At 42.8% G+C, this 19,889-nt stretch overlaps 1 protein-coding gene across 2 annotated transcripts in view; it reads left to right on the forward strand.

The window, feature by feature from the left end:
- The first annotated feature begins 18,072 nt into the window (after positions 1-18,072).
- The window catches only part of SLF2 (SMC5-SMC6 complex localization factor 2), a 49,577-nt gene continuing 47,760 nt past the window's right edge, over positions 18,073-19,889 (forward strand). For both annotated transcript variants that reach the window (XM_044240320.1, XM_044240321.1), the window contains exon 1: positions 18,073-18,292. In XM_044240320.1, coding sequence (XP_044096255.1) covers positions 18,153-18,292 — 140 coding nt within the window. In that variant the 5' untranslated portion in view covers positions 18,073-18,152. The remainder of the gene's footprint in view (positions 18,293-19,889) is intronic.

A 19,889-nucleotide genomic window follows, 5' to 3' on the forward strand; every position in this document is an offset into this window, starting at 1 on the left:
ATATGTGTTTTTTAAAGAGGGGAGGGAGCCGGAAAATTGTGATGGGAACAGCAGCTGTAGGCCCATCAAGATGGCAATAGCCCAGCCTAGAAAGTGCTGGAAAGCTCAGTTTTTCAGAGATGTAGAAGGCAAGAAGACAGGGGTGGGCAGATGGCTGCCCATCCTAAGCACCCAGAAGGGGAGAAGAGCCGTTCTGTGAGGACAAATTCCCTTTTATCCTATTTTGTTTTAACTGAAATGTAACTTAACAAACAGTAAAGTGGATGATTCAGAATGTGTGGCTTGCTGGGTGTGTGCTCACATAATCACTAGTCAGATCAAATGCGGAGCAGGACCACCACCCTGGGACTTCCTCTTGTATCCCCTCATGGTCACTATGCATCCACCTCCCCCCCTCCCCCGCCAAAAATGACCACCATTCTACCCTATGTCTAGATAAGTTTGGTCAATTTTCAAATTTCACGTAAATGGGATCATAAAGTATGTATTTTTTGGTGTTGATATCTGTGAGATTCATCTATAATATTGTGACTATTGATACTCCATTCTTTTTCATTGTCGTGTGGTAATTTCATTGGATAAATATGCCACAATCTATTTTCCATTCTTCTGTAGGGACAGTTGTGTTGCTTCTAGTTTTTGTGGTGAATATTTTTGTATGTGTCTTTGGGTAGATGTGCATTCAGTTCTGTTGGGTATATACACAAGCGTGCCATTGCTGGGCCATTTACTTATTAAAAACAATAATCTGGAGGTGTGTGGTTGGCTCAGTCATTAGAGCACGTGACCCTTGATCTCAGGGTTATAACTTGGCACCCTATAATGGGTGTAAAGATTATTTAAAAATAAAATCCTAAAACAAAACAATAATCTGGACTGAAAGAGGGCAGAGATCATGTCTGTCTTCTTCATTGCTCTATCCCCAGACCATGTCACAAAGTACATGCTCAGTGAATATCTTTGGAAAAAATATTGATAACAATGTCGATTTTTCCAAAATTAATGTACACATTTGATGCAATTCTAATTAGATAACAAGAAAATTTTGATGGGGTGGATTGAGTAAAAAAAAATTTTAATTACATAGAAGAATAAATTCTTTACAATGGCAAATAAAATGTAAAAAAGAAAAATAAAGGATGAGACTTGCCTTATCAGATATCAGAATGTACTATAGAGCCACTGCAATTAAATAAGTTTGGTATTGGCATAGGAATAGATAAATGTATCATTGAAATAAAATAGAGAAGCCAGAAATAGACCAAGTGTATATATGAGAATTTACCGTATGACATAGTTGATATTTCAATTCTGTAATAAAGGACGGATTATTTAATAAATGATGCCAAGGCAACTTCCATCTGGAAGAAAATAAAACTGGACTCCTAGTTTATACCACATACAAATTTAAACTCTATGTAGATTAAAGACAAATGTAAAAAAATGAGACAATACCAATCCTGGAAATTTAAGAGTTCACATGCTCAATATAGGAGTCAGGGGAGAGGGGCTTTGCAAATCAAAACTGGAGTCCAGAATCTATACAGAATATAGACATACTTTACCTGGTAACAATAAAAATGAATAAATAAATAAATAACCTGTATGGCAATAGATAAACAAAGTCAATAGACAAAATAGATTTGGAGGGAAATATTCATAATGTCCAGGACAGACAGATAATTAAGAACAAAAATAAACAAAAAGGCTTCATAAATGGACCAGAGACACATAACAGGAAAATAGGCAAAAGCGGTTGGAAGGCACCTCACAAAAGAGCATTTGTAAAGGGTCAACATGCGTAGGAAAAGAAGCTCAAAATTATTAGTATTCAAAGAGATGCAAATTAAAGTACAATGAGATATTGTTTCATACCTTTCAAAAGCAAAAATTAAAATGAGGGTAATTTCCATTGCTGGCAGGGATTCCTGGAAAACAGTTCTTACATTGCTGGTAGAATTATAAATTTCTACAACCCTTTATAAGCTGGCAACATCTCTTGAAATTGAAAATATGTATTCACTTTGACCCATCAATAGAAATGAAAACACCAGCACAGAAGGAGATGTGTTTGTGTGTGTGTATTAGCATTGTTTATTTGCACTGGATAGTCTCCCTCCCAAAACCCTCCCCCAGAAAAAAAGCTAGATACAAACTAAAACCCATTAATAAGGCTTAGTGATGGGCTAGTTAAAATAGGAAAAAGCCCTGTTCTGTAGCTTTTTCAGATTCCTAATATGTAACCAGTCTCACCATGCCTAACTTGGAGCTACCAGCCTGGTGCTCTTGAACTCCAGGCTGGGAAGAGATGTAAGGTCGGTGGGGGGGGGGGGGGGGCTTCAGCACAGCCACACCTTGGACTATTATGCAGCCATTAAAGAGAAGATGATCCTATAGAAGTTTACTTGGTAGATTTCCAAGAGCAGTTGTTGCAGAAGAAAAGCAAAAGGCAGGAAAGTGTGTAAGATGACATCATTATATTTTTGTAAAACATACTTTGACCAAAAAAAAAGTGTATGTGCGCAAGCATGTGCATGTGTGTGTACATTCTGCTTGTACATGATTACAAAAATATGAGAAGGAGAGAGCTAAGGAAAAAAATAATAAGGGTACATTTATACATTCGATGCTTGTATATAAAAGTAAAATTTAATTTAAAAAATAAAAAGAGCCTCCGCTACATGCCCAGTTCTGCAGCAGGCTCTTGGGAACGTGTAAGAAGAAGCATGTGAGACATGCTTTCATTCCAATATCTAGATGGAAATATAAAAGCAAATCATTACAGGGTAATTTATTAACTCTTATTAGGTATGAAAGAAGTACCATATAGAGGGATAAGTAAAATGAGGGTAAGGGTGAGAAATCCAACAGGGGAGGGCTTTTTATTTCTTGTTGTTGTTGATGTTCTGTGTTTTTTGTTGTTTTGTTTTTGACTAAGCCCTCCGGTGTCTCCTGGGCCCAGACCTGCTGTTGGGTCCGGGTCTCTTGCCCTGTTTCACAGTGGGTCCCAGGCCAACCTCCTTTTTAGTCTCCCTCAGTGGGTGCCTTTGCCAAAACCCCAAGGCCCCCTTCCCTGCTGCCCCCAAAGACAAACACATTTTATTTAAAAGCTTTGGCTGCTTTACTGCTACTGATTGCTGCTAATCACCATGGAAACAGACCTGGAAAAACGTAAACTGGGGAAGCCACACACATGAAGAATCATACAGGTGTCAGGAGGTTTGGTTTTCCAGGCCTGGCTCTCGACTCCTTTCTAATCTGGTAACAGAAGTGCTCCCTGGGCAGCCACACGCCCCTTTCATGCTCCCACTCTCGCTCTCCTGGGGTGGCCAACCATTCATCAAGCAAGAGCTACTTTGGGTTGCCATCAGCTTTACCTTGGGAAAGGGTCCTTCTAACTCAGAGAGTTCTCGTCTCCCAGGCCTCCCTTTGACTGGGTTTGGTCTCTGTATAACATATAAACAAATAGCCAGACAGGTCATCCGCGAGTCTCAGAGCCAAGAATTGGCGACAGCCCTGTAAATCCCCGTTGGTCCCAACAGTCTTTGTCTTCAGGAAGCTCCAGACTCTGATGAGTTCTCCACCCAGCCAGCCAAAGCCCCCATCACCACTTGATAGCCCCACCTCCCACTGCCAACGGCTTCCTTTAGTCCTGCTCCTCTGGTCAAGTGGTTTAGCCTTCATCCCAGGATGACAGGAATCCTGTGAGCAACCTTCACCTGGGAGAGGCTGGCTTTGGCTCCTGTTCTCTCATTCAAACACAGCTTTACAAACTTTCTGTGTTCAGGATTTTGATTGCACCCGCATTTTATACTCATCCAGCTTGTCAGAGCACTTCCACAACGTTTTGAATCATGCAAGAAAATGGCCAGAAGGCCTATTTATATAAGAAAAAGAGGTAGGGTTTAATTAGAAGGTCTGAGGTCATATCAAAGGGGTCCATCCAAGCTGAAAAAGAGAAAAAACAGTTGGAATCTTAATAGTCAAATGAAAGTCAACCTAGACCAGCTGGACAAAGGGACAGGTAGACTATGGTCAGAGATCAGAGGTGGCAGCAGTGAATCAGGGTGAGCCTTCAGGCCAGGCTTGTTGGAGAGATTTTGTCCCGGAGTTTGGCAGTGGAATCTCAGTAGCTGCAAATAAGCAGTAAAATCACATGACCTCACCGTCAGTGAGTGATATTCCCAGGCCAGGCCCAACTGCACACTGCCTAAAACAAATGTGTTTTTTTTTTTTTCATTTATTTTCCTAGTTACAAAAGTAACTTACACTCCTTGTAAAAATGTTAAAATTTACAGAAATACATAACATAGAAATTAGACCTCTATCCTTTAGAGATAAACACTTATAAGTTGAGATGCATTTATCCAGATTGCTTTCTCTGCATATATGAACGTCTAATATAGGTGTACATATATGCAAATTTTCACAAAATTAGTATCATAACATCACAGCCAGACTTAGAACTTCAGCAGCCCTGAGCTTGGAAATGGTTACGTGTCCCCATCCCACTTGTGCTTCATTCAAAAAGAAAAATACTAAACAGTAAAACAAGCACATGGAAGTCAAAGTTTTGGTTTTTTCCTTCCATTATAATTTCAGTACTCTAAAAACTACGTGTTCTCTTTCAAAACTTTTTTTTTCTTTCTTGTCACCCTAAGTGTATGCCTGGTTTGCAATTAGGTTGTCTAACACTACGTACAGTACTCACTGTCCAGCAACCTATTTTGTTTTTCATATGAGCTGTATCTTGGGCATCTGTCCATGTCAGTATCTAAACAACTGGCAAGTGCAGGCTCCTTTTTAAAGTAAAACAGGATCCTTCAATTGCTGGTGCCTGTGGCCAAGGGTTAGGATCTTGGAGGAATTTCGTGGCTTTCATACATTAGTGTGACAACCACTGACAAGGAAGTTTCCTCCGTGTTTAGCCTGAGTTCACAAGCAACCGAATGGCCTTCAAACCTGAACAGAAAGAGATGAGATATAAATAAATAAATTGACTTGTTCACTTCTTCACAGCTAGTTCAACTTAGGAACAGCAAACAGCCTCATTATAATTAAGGGGGAAAGTAAAAACCAGAGAAAGCTCATTAAGACAGGGCTTCCTTTATGTTATCACTGTTAGAGAATTTAGAATCAGACTATGTCTTTAACTGGTATTTAACTGTTACTTAAATGTAGTACTTTTGTTACTGATTTCTAATTTTATTAAGTGTGGATAGAGAATGTTTATATGCTACCAGTTTTTGGTATCTTCTTGCATCCTGCTGTGGCTTAGCACATGGTCATTGTGAATATTTGGCAAGTGCCTGAAATACTGCAATTTTGTCCACCATCCCAGGTGAAGGTATAAATAAGAAAACTAAAGTCCATATTCCTATTGAAATTAGTGTTCAGGGACAGGCTTCCAAATACTATAAATTCTGAAATTTGCCCAGCTAAAACCCTCAAAAGCTCTACAAAAAAAATACTTCTTAAAAATTATAAATGGCCTTGGGACACCTGGGTGGCTTAGTTGGTTAAGCGGCTGCCTTCAGCTCAGGTCATGATCCCTGGGTCCTGGGATTAAGTCCTGTATGGGGCTCCTTGCTCAGAGGGGAACCTGCTTCTCCCTCTGCCTGCCACTCCCCCTGCTTGTGCTTGCTCTCTCTGACAAACAAATAAATAAAATCTTTATAAAAAATTATAAACAGCCTTTAAAACTTCCAAACAGTATAAAGATCATAAGGTTAAAAGTAATAATTCCCGGATATCTCCCCGATGTGGAATCCCAGAAGGTGGATGTGAGGCACTGTGAACAATTTCAGAGAACTTCCCCCAGACATGGTCTTTGTAGGCTCAAGAATACTGTAAATACATTGCATCCATCCACTGGGAAAGGGAAATGTCCTGGAAAAGTGCGATTTTACTACTCACGCACTGTTCCACGATCTATTTTTCATTTAGTGTATGTCAAGTATCTCTTTTTATCACCTAGCTTATATCCTCTCTTTTCTTTTTTTTAAAATATATTTTTTAAAGCTTTTATTTATTTATTTGACACAGAGAGAGGGAATACAAGCAGGGGGAGTGGGAAGGGGAGAAGCACGCTTCCTGCCGAACAAGGAGCCCAATGCTTGGCTCCATCCCAGGACCCTGGGATCATGACCTGAGCAGAAGGCAGACTCTTAATGACTGAGGCACCCAGGTACCCTGTCTCTCCATTCTCTTTAATAGCTGCATGGTATCCCCTGGTAAAGCTGGGCAATGATTTATATAGCCATCCTCTACTGATGGCCACGTGCATTGTTACCAATGTTCTGTTACAGCCCATGCTGATGTGAGCAGTCAAGTTCACACATGAAATTGCTACTGCTTGGCTCTGTGTTTCTCAGGACCAACTGTCCCCTCCTGCAGTGTGCCTCACCAAAACTCTCCCGTCGTCCTTTGCTGCAGACCCAAGTATTCCGTCTGCCTCCTGCTCCCTTGGAGGCTGCCACACCATCATCCCCGAGCGGGCTAAGGAGCCGAGTCCAGTTCCCTATGCTTCCTGTTTGGCTAGAACTCCTGATGACCAGCACACAGGGCTGTTTGGATTTTAAGTGTTTTCTTTCACAGCTCTGAGAAGCAAACAGAGATTCACAATAGGAACAAATGCAGGGTGGTACAAAGCCTACAAAATGTTTTAGTTAGCAGTCCCTGGCTCTGGTTTCTGTCCGAGAAATGCCTAATTTCTGAAATTCAACAACTCCATTTCTGATCCCCAAATTAGAGAAAGTCCTATTGATGCTTTTTTCCACAGAGGTCCTTTCTCCACCCCGGAAACCGTCTTCTTGTTTCAAGAGAGCAGTTTGTGGCTCTGAGGACCCCACACTGGGTTCCCAAATCAGCAGGTCGCTCTGCTCTGTCACTGTGGCCACTCCTGAGCATTTGCTTCAACCATAATTTTTCATTATTATACAACATCTCTAGGTAGGCTGCAACATTCTATGACTAATAAACAGCCTGAAAATGTCAGAACGTTGCGTCCTAAAGCCAGCTAATTCTCAGTGAGTCACACATAACCTCCTAGTACCTGTAATATAAGGCCAGCAGAATGCCTCATTTCCCAAGCCCTGCAGAGATTGGGTGAAGGGGGCTGCACAGAGAAAGGGTAGATTTCATGAGAGAATTCAATCCCGAGTGAGCTTTGGCTATGAGTGCCTCACGGGTCGGTATATCTGTGGACACCTGTTGTTTTGCCATTCGTCCCACTGAGCTGTAGACACCCAGAATCCCCCAGGCTGATCCCTTGACTTTCACACCTGTCCACATCTGAATTTTTCATTTGTGATCGAAGTCAGCAGCACTCTAAGGGTGTCTAGAAAATCAGGCATGGCATTTCTAAGCTATGCTCTACAAAACAAAAACAAAGCATATTTTTCCTGCTCCCAGCTACCCGGGAAAGGTTTGTGTCTGCTCTCGTCCTAAGAACACGAAGTGAGAATTTTGTGCTTGAGAGAGTTCAGAAAGAGAACGTTCCGGTAAAGACCATCTGAGTCCCTACCATGGCAAACTGCGGATTCTGGGAGAATCTTGGAACGGATGGTTTGGGCTTATCACACGTGGAGACCTCAGACTGAAGCCTGCTTCAAGGGTGAAGAGAAGAGGGAAAAGGCAGATTTGGTGAGTGGCTTGGAAAGGATTGGTGGGTGAGTCGCAGAGAGGGGCTAGCCAAGGTTTTTAAAATGCAAGGAATGTTCCCAGATTTATTTGATGTGATGCATTTTTCTAATGTCTACAGTTATTTCTGGTCTGGTGGCTAAGTGCCTGCGATGGAGGAGCTGGGGAAAGAAAGGAGGAAGAACGGGCACCATTGAACAAGTCCCACTGACCAAGCCAGGACTAAGTGAATAGTGGGGATTACGCCTGAAATTTTAGTTGAGGATGTCTGTGTGTCACCTAGGCTGGCACTGCTCCTACACTAAGCATCTCCTCTTGCCTTAGGAATCACTTTTTGAGAAATGGGCCTATGTCCAGAAATCAGAGGAAGCCGGGACTGGGCAGGAGACAAACTGGGGAACTGACCCAACTATAAAATAAGAGATAGCCCCCATGGAGGATGTAATACCCCCAAAGGCAGTGGACACATGTTTCAACAGTCTCAGTACTAACTCTGTAAAAGGCATTAAGACATACAGTGCAGGTAGACAAGGTATTGATGCAAAGATACCAAATGCCTCCCATGAATAAGTAATAGTTATTAATAATAGGTTAACAAACACAGATCATCAGAATTAACCTTTATCGGGCACCTATTGTATGCTGTATACTACTGTAAGTACTTCATGTGTATCAACTGATTCAATACAAGCCAATGAGATAGGTACTATTATTATCCCTGCCTTACCAATGAGTAATCTGAGTCATAGAGAAGTTAAGCAACTTCTCAAGTAGTAACAGAGCTGAGATTCAAACCCAGGCCATCTGTGGCTTCAGACCTTCTACTCCTAACCACTCTATTATACTGCCTCTTGCGACAAACAGAACCCTAGCCAAATGAAGATTTCAACCCATAGAGAAGACATATATACAATAAATCATTCCAATGTAAGGTCATAAATGTTTTAGTGGGGTCATAGTGTATGTGGGTTGAAAAAGGAGCAACCAGGTCTCTTCAGGGATGTCAGGTAAAATTTTACTAGGAGGACAAGCTAGCAGTAGAAGTGAGGTACACAGAAGTCCAGAAGCATGAGTGAGGCTTATGTGTTCAAAGAATGGCCAAAACCACTGTTCCGACAGGCGGAAAGTAAGACTCAGGGGGAGAGCAATATGCTGGTCTCTCAGAGATAGAAGGGATCAAATCATGGAGTTCCTGATAGGGCCTGCCAAAGAATTGAATTGTAGATTCAGTGCCTTAAAATTTGTTTGCCGGGGATTTGCTTGTTGTTGATGATGATGATGATTGTGTTTTGGTTTTGTTTCCCTGTCAATAATGAATTTGGGAGTTGCATACTCAGATTTGGTTGTTAGAAAGATAGCTCAGGCCGGAGTGGGGAGATGGATTGAGGAAGGACAAAGGGACCAGCTTGGAAGCTGTTGCAAAAGACTTCGCAGGGGATAATTAGGATCTGTACTGGGGTGTAGCAGGAGGGATGGAAAGGACTTTAGAGTACAGAATGTGTAGTTTTAAGTTCTACAAACCCATAAGAAAAACACAAACAGCTTAGGAATGAGGGAAATATGGAAATGGACAATGGACAAAAAAAAATCCAAATAGACCCCCCCAAAATGTCTGAGGACCTAGTCAACCTCATAAGTGAGGGAATGCAAAAGAAAACATGAGAAGCCACTTTTACCCTCCAGATAGGCAAAAATATAAAAGGAGTGTGGTATCAAAGATTAGAGCAGACATGACGAAAACTGAACTCTTATACGTTGCTAGCGGGCCATAAATTAATTTGGCCATTTATGGAAAGCAATTTGGCAGCATACAATAAACTTAATAATGCAAATACCCTATGACCCAATGATTTACCTTCTGATTATATAACCCACAGATATTCTTGCACATGGGCACAAAGAAACATGTACAGAAATGTTCGTGACAGCATTGTTTGTAATGAATAAGATGTGGCATAGGAACTACATACAAAATTAAGAGTATGCAAATCTTTTAAAAGCATGCAAATCTTTTAAAAACCATATACAAAATAATCCTATATATTCCTTATGATTGAATACAGGTATATGTAAAAAATAAGGAATCTGAGGTGCAGAGAACTAGTGTACTTGAAAACCACAATAGTGGGGGGAGGGGAATTATATTGGGGTATTGGTTAAAAAGGACTCAACTATTTCTGTGATATTTTGTTATAAAAAAAAACAGAAAGACCAGAGGGGCTCCTGGGTGGCTCAGTCAGTTAAACTTAAGCCTCTGACTTCACCCCAAGTCATGATCTCAGGGTCCTAAGATTGAGCCCCACATAACCCCTCCCATAAGGAATCCCTGCTCAGCGGGAAGGCTGCTTGTCCCTCTCCCCCTTTCTCTGTCCCTCCTCCTACTCATGCTCTCTGTTCTCTCTCTCAAATAAATAAATGAAATCTTTAAAAAAAGGAAAAAGACTGGAAAAGAGGAGAGGAGAGTAAAGCTGGGGAAAACGTTAACAGTTTGTGAGTCTGGAGTAGAGAATATGCATTTGTAATATTCTTCTTTGTGTTTGTCTGTATCTTTCACATTCCCCAAAAGAACCAAATATATATTTGTGTGTGCGCATGCATGTATTTTTAGGAGAAAAAAAGGATACTAGTGATATTGAGGGTGCAAAATCACTAAGACTTGATGACTGATGACAGGTGGGGGCTGAGGGTAGTAATAGAGAGGAGGGGTTAGGAGGATTCCCAGGCTTCTGACTTGGACGACAGGGGAGGGGAGATGATGCGACCATTCTCTAAGATAAGAAATACAGGAGGAGAGAACATTACATTGGGAGGTTTGGTAGGGGAGATAGTGAGTTACGTTTAAGACACGCAGAGTTTGAGAAGTCAGCATGAAATGTTTGTACTACTGAATCTCTCCTCAGGCAACATAAATAAACGGCCTCCATGTTGCCCACAACAAGCAGATAAGAAGAGGGATGTCAGTGTCCAGGTTCTAGGGAAAGAAGATGAAGGAGAAATGGGCAGAGACTAACAGAAACAGTGGCGGGTATCTGGCAAGTCTTCCCTGAAAGCAGTTAATATAACAGCATAATTTTTAATCTGAAACTATTAGTCCTTTTATTTATTTTTTTAAAGATTTTATTTATTTATTTGACAGACAGAGATCACAAGTAGGCAGAGGCAGGCAGAGAGAGAGAGAGGGAGGGAGGCAGGCTCCCTGCCGAGCAGAGAGCCCAACTCGGAGCCCAATCCCAGAACCCTGGGATCACAACCTGAGCGAAGGCAGAGGCTTTAACTCATTGAGCCACCCAGGCACCTGGTCCTTTTATTTTATTATGTGAAGGTGAAAGAGAGAGATCTTTGGATCTGTCTTGGAGTTTTGGAGTTTCTTTGGAAACGTAATATATATAACTGGTATAATACAAATTTCAAAGGTAGCGGAAAAACTCTCTCTGTTAAGAGCAATCACTGTTAAGAGCTTCTTTACCTATGATCAAGGCGGCCACTTAAAGGCCCAGTGGCCTGGGGAGGTCAAGGGAGGCTTCAGGCAGAGAGAGCAGAGGACCTGGAGTGCATACTTTTTTTTTTTTTTAAGATTTTATTTATTTGTCAGAGAGAGAGAGAGAGAGAGAGAACAAACAGGGGTGCAGCAGGCAGAGCAGGCAAGGGAGAAGCAGGCTTCCAGCTGAGCAAGGAGTCTGGTGCAGAACTCAGTCCCAGGACCCTGAGATCATGACCTGAGTTGAAAGCAGACATTTAACCGCCTGAGCCACCCAGGCGCCCCAGCACATGCTTTTCTTAGGGTTCATGATAGAATCCTTCGGGGTTCCCAGGCTGAGGCCCAATTGGTCAATTCAAATTGAAAAGAGCTGGATTTTGATAAGCTCCACAGGGGGTCTTATTAAGGGGCACACGAAAGGAAGGCCCTGGGAGGCAGGGGAGACTGTGGATCGCAGGGACTGTTGGGGGGCCATATCAGGAACGTACATTTATTTGTTACACCTCGGGCTGTTATCTCGGCCTGCGCGTGGGAGGGCAGACGTCAGTTCAAGGCCCCTGCAGGCTGCTTGGCCGTACAAAGTAGCTGCCGAGGTGGCAATATTACAGAGTAGTTTCGCAGAAACCTCTACATTTGTGAACAATATAAACTGGTATGAAATAGCTTTGAAGATACATTAGGCGAAAAAATTAAGTTGCAGAACAGTGTATGTCACCCTGTATCCATAGACTGTGTTATTGCTTGTATAAATAACAGAGGTGATTCGCATGGATATGCCAGGACTCTCTGGAAGGATCCTGTGCTTTCCAAGTGACTTCCTAACGGCGGCACAGCATTCTACTGAGTGGCTGTGCCATGATTTGTTGTGTCCCCTGCTACTGGGCTGGTTAGTTTCTTTTCAGCCTTACACTACGGCTAATGCTACAACAAACAACTTTCTAGACCCATCTTTGTGAATGGAGAGGTATAGTTCTAAGAGACATTAGAAGGGGAATTGCTGAATCAAAAGATATGTGCATTTTACATCTTTGATAGATATTGGCCATCGGTTCTTTGAAATGCCCCCAGGTACTGATTACAGGTAAAGTGTGGCAATTTCTTTAAGTAAGAATCCCTGACGGAGAGCCCTGTTAATTCCCTGTGAGGCTCCTCTGGGCACCGAAAGCACGAGTTCCTCCTCTGTTGGCTTCCAGAGACATTTGCTTTAAGACAGCATTCTCTCCTAGAACTTTGGAAACAAATACTGGATATAAATTAAAACACCCAGGGTAGCTCAAAGAGGAGTTGCTGTGCACTGCCCTGCCTCACCAGAATCCAGATGCTTCTCTCATTGATGCTGAGAGAAGGTGAGGAAACACACTAGGCTTACGATCCACATGGAAACTGCAGCCTAGAGAGCTTGTCTCAATTCAGCAGAGAATGTGCCCCCCACCACCCTGGTTCCCCCAGGGCCTCATCTCTCTACTCACTGAGGCTGAGTTCCACGTGCCACTTGTCACCATGCTTGTGCAAATATTGGGCCAGTGCCACCATTTCCTAACTTGCAGGAACGTGGCAAAGATTAAAGGGGTCAGCAGTCATAAAGCGCTTACGACAGGGTCTGACCCGTAGTGAGGCCCAGCAGGAGTTCGCCACCATCATCGTGCCACCTGCAAAATATTTCTCTGATCCCCCATTCTCTATAAAAGTCAGGAAAATGAAGTCTGGTTCACATATATATTTACCCAGTCGCTGAGGGCATACGTGCGAGACCCTTCTTTGTACCTGTCAAAGCCAGAAATCTAGAGTTTTGTGTGAAATCTCTTGATTTTGAAGTGTCGTCCTACGTCTTTAACAAACTTTGTGGGAGCTCAGGGAAGCATGTTTTCAGGAAGCCCAGCACAGAGAGTTCCGTATTTCGGTGTTGTGGAAGTTTCCAGCTTCAGGATAATGTTGGTAGGGAATGACTGAAGAGGCGAGTCAGAGCCTGATGAAGTAAGGGTCATGCTGTGAGGAATTCTGGGAAGAGCACTGCGAAGATGTGAGGTCAAATGCATTCTCCCTCCCAGACCCTCTCCAGTTCCAGGTGGCAGGGTTTTATATAAGGGGCAGGTTGGACAGGGGATCTCTCCCTCGTCTACAACATTCTCCCTTCTTCCATTTCTCACCCACAGTCCCTAGATTACTGAGGACAAGGCTGGACCTAAGGGGGCCACCTCGGCCATCCTCCCCATCTTGAAGCTCTTACAGCGCACGGCAGGGGAAAGGCAAACTCCTCTGGAGAGGCATCAGCCGCCCTCTACAAGGCTCCCCACTCCTGGAGGGAACGGCCTTAGGAGAACATAAGGGGAGCCCGAGTTGTGTCTCCCCACCCTCCTCACCAGCAGGAGTGAACAAAGGAAGCCCACCTTTTCTCCTCCAAGCAGCTGTCTGCTGTCATTGCCACCAATACACAGAAGGGTGAAAAGTATGAATACAGATCACGGCAATGACTTTCAAACGTTTCCACCACTGCGCACAATAGGAGCATGGAACTACCTTTTACATCACTGCTTGTAAAAGGAAATACAGACAAGTGAAGTTTTGCAAAATAACACATAACTACAGACTACGTGCCATACACGAATATTCTCTATTACACTCTCCCACCATTTTTTTCAATTACGGTCTGTGACCCCTTACATCAATTTCAAAACTCTCTAATGGTTTGCTAACCAAGTGTGAAAAACACCTGATCATAAGCCAGAGTCTGTAAAACTGGTATTTCCCAAAGACTCTCTTGTATTTCACACATATGAATAATATCTCTGCCTACCACCACTAGTAAACATGATGACTGTAGGAGAAATGTGGGGAGATAGTTTTTTAGTTCTCATCTAGTTCTTTATTAGTTTTTACAGTCAGCTTCCATTTGGAAAGTTTTCACTTTTCAAGGGATACTGATTTTTAACTTATGGGAATATTCAGTTTTCTTCCAAAATAAATTGATATAAGTGAAAATATTGAGTCAATAATAGTGCAGGAAATATTCAGGTATGTCAAAAATCACAAATATGTTCCTCGCGTTCTAAAGGGTAGGAAATATTATCTTACATTCCATAATGAAATAACACAAAACACACTTTCCCTAATATCGATCTGCTTTTTCAGAGTGTTACTAGTTATTCCCAGGGAATTTAGATGATATGACTTTGCATTATATTACATTTGGCACTTCCCTAGCGGCCTCTTAAAACCAAGCCAGTGCTTTATCCAAATGCTTTTTGGGCAGTTTTGAGTTCGGCATCCATTTGTAAAGTGACTCATGTGGTTCTTGAGAAGCAGGAGCTCGCCTTTCCTTGTACAGATCATCACGTGGTCTTTCTTTCTCTGTCAGGCATTCAAGTTAATTATTTCCTGTTTCTCTGGGTCTGTTCCTAATCCCCTTCCCAGGTCCCTCTACCTTCCCCTCCACAACTACAGGCTCAGCCACCAGCCGGCAGCTCTGCCGTAAACCCATCTTTGTCTCTCCACTTGCCCTAGAAAACCCTCTAACAAGAGCCTTGGAATTTACCAGAGGGTAGCAATCTCAGAGCAAAAGTACGTCATTACTGTAGAACCAGAAGTTACTTTTACTTTAGTTCTCTTCTTTTTAGTATCATTCTCGGTAACTTGCTGACCTTTTGTTCTTTTAGTCCCTGCCTGCTAAGGTACTGCGTGAGCCAGTCTGCCCACTGCTGTTTTCTTTGTGCCTGCCTGGAATCTCTGGCATCAGTTACACTGGCCCTCCTCTCAGGAGTCCCATGTTGGGCTTACACTCCTAGCAAACTTGATCTGTTGCTCGTGTAACACTGTTTCTGCTGCTGCCCCATTCCTTCCCATCAAGGCCAGAATCTGCCCTCCTCCCAATGATCTTTAACAGTTCAGGGTCCCCGACGGAGCTGAGCTGCACCCATAGAAGCTTCATGCTTGGAAGCCACTTCACACTTATGGTCTTTGCTTCCTAATCCCCACCTGCATTCCCAGAAATCTTCTCAAGCTTGACTTTTATGGTCATCCGGCCTTAATTTCTCCAAACTCGTCAACCAATCCTGGCTGAATTTTTTTCTTAAGTCTCTAATTCAGTCTTGTCTACTTTTCTCATCATCCCCTCCCCCAGTTCTATTCTCCTCTTGTCTTCTCACATGCAAACACCTGAGCTCTTTACCATCTCTCACCAGGTAGACAGCTCCTGACTATTTCTGGCCCGCGACATGAACCTTACATGAATCGTGTGTGCACATGTGACCTAGGTACACATTCAATGCGGGGAGAAGGCGTATAAACACAATAAAGACCACCCGATGCTATTTGTTGGGGGAAAGAGCCCGAGATGCTCCCAGCAGTTCTAGTTAGTATGTTCAACATATTTCACCCTGCAGCCAAATCTGTATCATTTTCAAACACAGCTTAAACAAAGAAGAGCATTGATGCTTATTGAGGATTTAGAGAACTACTTCCCTGTTAAGAAGAGATTTTTAAAATTGTGTTTTCATTATGACTCCATCTCCATTTATTGATCAAGGGATTTCTTGCCTCACTTAACTCCATAATCTGTTGCTCAGATTAAGAAAATGTGAAAACTATTGTTTGGTAGCATGAGTACAGACTTTAAAGGGATACCTTGGAGGCCAGATGATTCAAATACTATAACCCAAGAAAAGCAACTGATCGATCATGTAGAATGTTGTTTTTTATGCATCGCTCTTCCTTATGGACCGAGCATGCAGTGAAAAGAATCAGATTAAATGTTTTGTAGATGTGCCATTACAGAAGCAAGAATTTACTAGTGTCAAAACACCCAAAAGAAAGCACTAAGACGAGACAGAAAATAATACATGTAAAAAGCCCCAAATAAACAAATGTGTAAATCATTATTCATTCAACACATTTCAAGCATCTACTATATTCTTTGTTAGGTAAAGAATGATGCTAGGCACAACAACTTCTCACTTAATTAGCAGAAAAATGCCCCTTATTTTATTTTAGTATTTTCTTTCTTGTATTACCACTATCTAGTATATAGCTGTGTATATATGCTTTTTTGGATGTATGAGAGATCTGTACATTCACTGTTTATCTTTTTTATTTTAAGATTTTATTTATTTGACAGAGAGAGGGACAGCAAAAGAGGGAATACAAGGAGGGGGAGTGGGAGAGGGAGAAGCAGCTTTCCCAGCAAGCAGGGAGCCCGATGTGGAAGGCAGACGCTTAACGACTGAGCTGCCCAGATGCCCCTCACTGTTTATCTTTTACCCTATACTTTGCAACCTTGTGGGCTGCTTTTATTCTTCATTAATTCTTCCTCCTAAGGGCTGACTAGGAAGGAAAAGAGGTGAACTTCAGGTCAGTTAGCCTGGCTTAGCTACAGAAGCAGTCAAATCTCAATATAATAAACTTAATTTATTTTTTAAAAAAGATTTCATTTATTTATTGGACAGACAGAAAACACAAGTAGGGGGAGCAGCAGGCAGAGGGAGAGGGAGAAGCAGGTTCCCCACTGAGCAAGGAGCCCTATGTGGGGTTTGATTCTAGGACCCTGGGATCAGGACCTGAGCCAAATGCAGTCACCTAACAACTGAGCTACCTACCCATGCACCCCTCAGTACAATGAACTTTAGAGACGTGTCTAAATTCTTCTGTGTCATTTAAGATTTTGTTCCACCCAGATGATTGAACAGGCCTGACAAACCTTGGACATACGTAAGATTGATATTTTGGTTAATAGTTATTCCATATATGTGATATATACATATATGTGCTATATATATAAATATCAATATATTACATACAATATATTATGTCTGCATATATTCTATGTCAGACAGTATCTGATGTATCTCTGTAAGATTTAAGTCTAAGAATACGTCTAAAGAGCAAAAAAAGGGAACACTATTTTGTTTGGTACTTATCACGTGAGAGACTCCGAACTGTTAAATTTATACTGCTTATCTTTTTTAGAGTTTACAATTTCCCAAAAAAATAGAATGGCATTTTACAGATGTGGAAACTGAGGCTCAGAGATATTCTGACCAGTCTCAGTTTGTAAGGAAAACCCTGGCTGACAACCTCCAACACACAATCCCTTTACAAAGAAGGACTGGAGAGTACTGGCAGCTTTTAGTAATCTATGCTGTCCACACTTAACGTGGGTAATTGAAAGCTGACCCTTTGTTCCTTTCAAAAATCTCTAAGGAATCTGGCTGCAGAGGCTCCATGGATAACTCATTTCAACAGCTGAGAAACAAAATGCTTCTGTGGAATAAAAACAGCCTTTATTTTGGTGTGTGTGTGGGGGGGGTTCTTTCCTAAAAAAAAGAGAAAAAACATCCACAACACTTAACAAGAACTCTCACAGAACTGACAAGTCTTCAGATTGGACTGTGCACCAATACCAAGGAAATGGTGACAGCATTTGGGCACTTTGGCCTAATCTGTTAAAAAGACGATGAAATGAACAGCTGGAGATTTCTGAGGCACAACTGTATGACACGGGAAGCCCAACCGCTGGCCACCCTCACTGAGGGCAGCTGCTGGGCTCGGGTTTGCTTCTGCAAATCTCGTCCCTTGCCCTCGACCAGGCGGCTGTCGCCAGCTGCCGCAGAGCCCGCAGCGGCCCGCGCCTGTCCGCCCCCGCGTGCCTGCTAAGGCCGAAGCGGCCCGGATGCAACTGTGCGCTCCCCCCACCCCAACTGCGCACGTGACGGGGGGGGCAGTTTTCGTACCTCCCTCCCCTTTCTCGAAACCCCGCCTTCTCCTAAGCGGCTGAGGCTTTCTATTGCTCCACTACTGAAATGACCGCCTTGTCAGCCAGTCAGAGTGCGACCCTTCAAGTAAGGCCCGCCCCCTGTTGGTCCTCAGGTTCCTTCCCGCTCACACAGGAGTCACTTCCGAAGAGAGAGAACCGCCATGAAGAGAGAAGGGGGTGCCGCCCAACTCTGCTCCGACAGCCTCCCCGAGTCCCAGCAGCAAGACGGCAACCACGCACCCAACTTCTCCAGCCACAGCTCATGCCGCCGTCGCCAGCGGCGCCGACATGACAAGGCGCTGCATGCCCGCTAGGCCAGGTTTCCCCTCATCCCCAGCCCCGGGGTCGTCGCCCCCGCGCTGCCATCTGAGACCCGGTAGTACCGCCCCTGCTGCAGCGGGAAAGAGAACAAAGAGTCCTGGGGACAGGTACCGTGCAGAGGGCTGGAGAAGGGGCCGGGTCGCGGGGGCAAGGGTATGAGGGAGGACTGCGGACGCCCGCTCTTTCAGTTCCCGCCATCCTCCGCGAGCTCAGGCCTCGGCGTTCCGGGGCCTGGCAAACCCCTGCCCCGCCTCCGCGCGGGGGCTTCTGGGACTTCGAGTTTCCTTTTCTGTAGTTGGGACGCAGTTCTCCGTCTAGTGACCACAGCCTGGTTGGCTACGGAGAACCCGCCTTAGGTAGACCGTGATTTTTGTCCTTCACGATAGCTGGACCCGGGCCCTACCTGCTTAGTGCATATTTAGGTGTTTTTTTTGTACGTTGCAGTTCTACTGATCGTAGTAGGTTAACAGTATAAATCTTTTCTAAATTGTGGGTGAAATTATGTACGATGTGACGAGGGTAACCCTTCCACGAATTACTTTATAGTCCAGTGTGCACGATAATTGATACTTATAACATGCAGATTTGGAATGTGTTATGTTTTTTTTTTCCTTCAGTAACTTTCCGCCTCTCTAAGAGGCTAGGTTTTTTGTGAAGATTTTGTGGGAGCTATGTAATAAGATGGGGAGTTTTGACATCCTCTGACAATAAAACATGTTTAAATTCTCTACGCACTTGGTACTGTCTTTTTTATTTTAAGTTTTAAAAAGCTTGTAACTTAACAGTAAATTTATCTTCTAATGTTGTGCTACAGGTCCACAATCCCTTATCTCAATTGTGAAAGCCAAAATGCTATGAAAATCAAAAGTTTTCAGTAAGTTTGGCACCATCTCTGACTTGGCAGCCAAACCTGACTAGAACTAATGGAAGGCTGTATATGGGCTTTATCGCATTAACTGGGAGTATTTGTAAGCGATGATGGAGAAATGCTCGTGTGTTTGCTTTTGGGGTGCAGTGTCAGACCCCACTGGGGGCTTTATGTAATGCATCCAAGTTACCCCCTTTCTAAAATCCAGTAACTTCAAATTTCAAAAACACATTTGACCCCAAAAGTTTCAGATAAGGGCTTGTGAGCTGTTAAAAATTTTTTAAAGGTAGTTATAAATAACTAATGCCCATTTCTGTGCATATGAAATTAGAGAACGGTTCCTACTTGAAAGTTACATTCATGGTTATTTTACAGATTCCTTGTATGTTTTACCCAAACCCATTTTTCCCTCTGGTGTATTACTCGAAAAGGAGCCTGGGATCTAATATTTTAGGAAAGATGTAATGTTAACTTAGTAATTAATGTAAAGGCATATATAGTATTGTTTCAAATTAGCTGCTGCTTAATCCTTTCTCATCTCTTTCCTCGACCAGTAACGGAGGGTATCATCCTTTCCCGATTTGCAGAACCTCTGGCATTTCTTTGTTTATTCTCCTGTGGAATTAATTTTTTATGTTTTATGAAAGCAAATGCATAAATTCTTCTTTATTCTGTCACTCATATTCATTTCATAACAGTTAGCTTTTCGCCAACATTTCACAAACGTTGTGGACTTTCAGCAAACCATTAAAGAAGGATGTTGGTCTTCTAATGTGACCTGTGAAGCATACAAGGGACATGGATTGTTCAAGTTTTCTCTGAGCATTCCAACCTCA

This window comes from Neovison vison, chromosome 2 (assembly GCF_020171115.1).
Source record: "Neovison vison isolate M4711 chromosome 2, ASM_NN_V1, whole genome shotgun sequence".
In the NCBI taxonomy this organism is placed as follows: Eukaryota; Metazoa; Chordata; class Mammalia; order Carnivora; family Mustelidae; genus Neogale; species Neogale vison.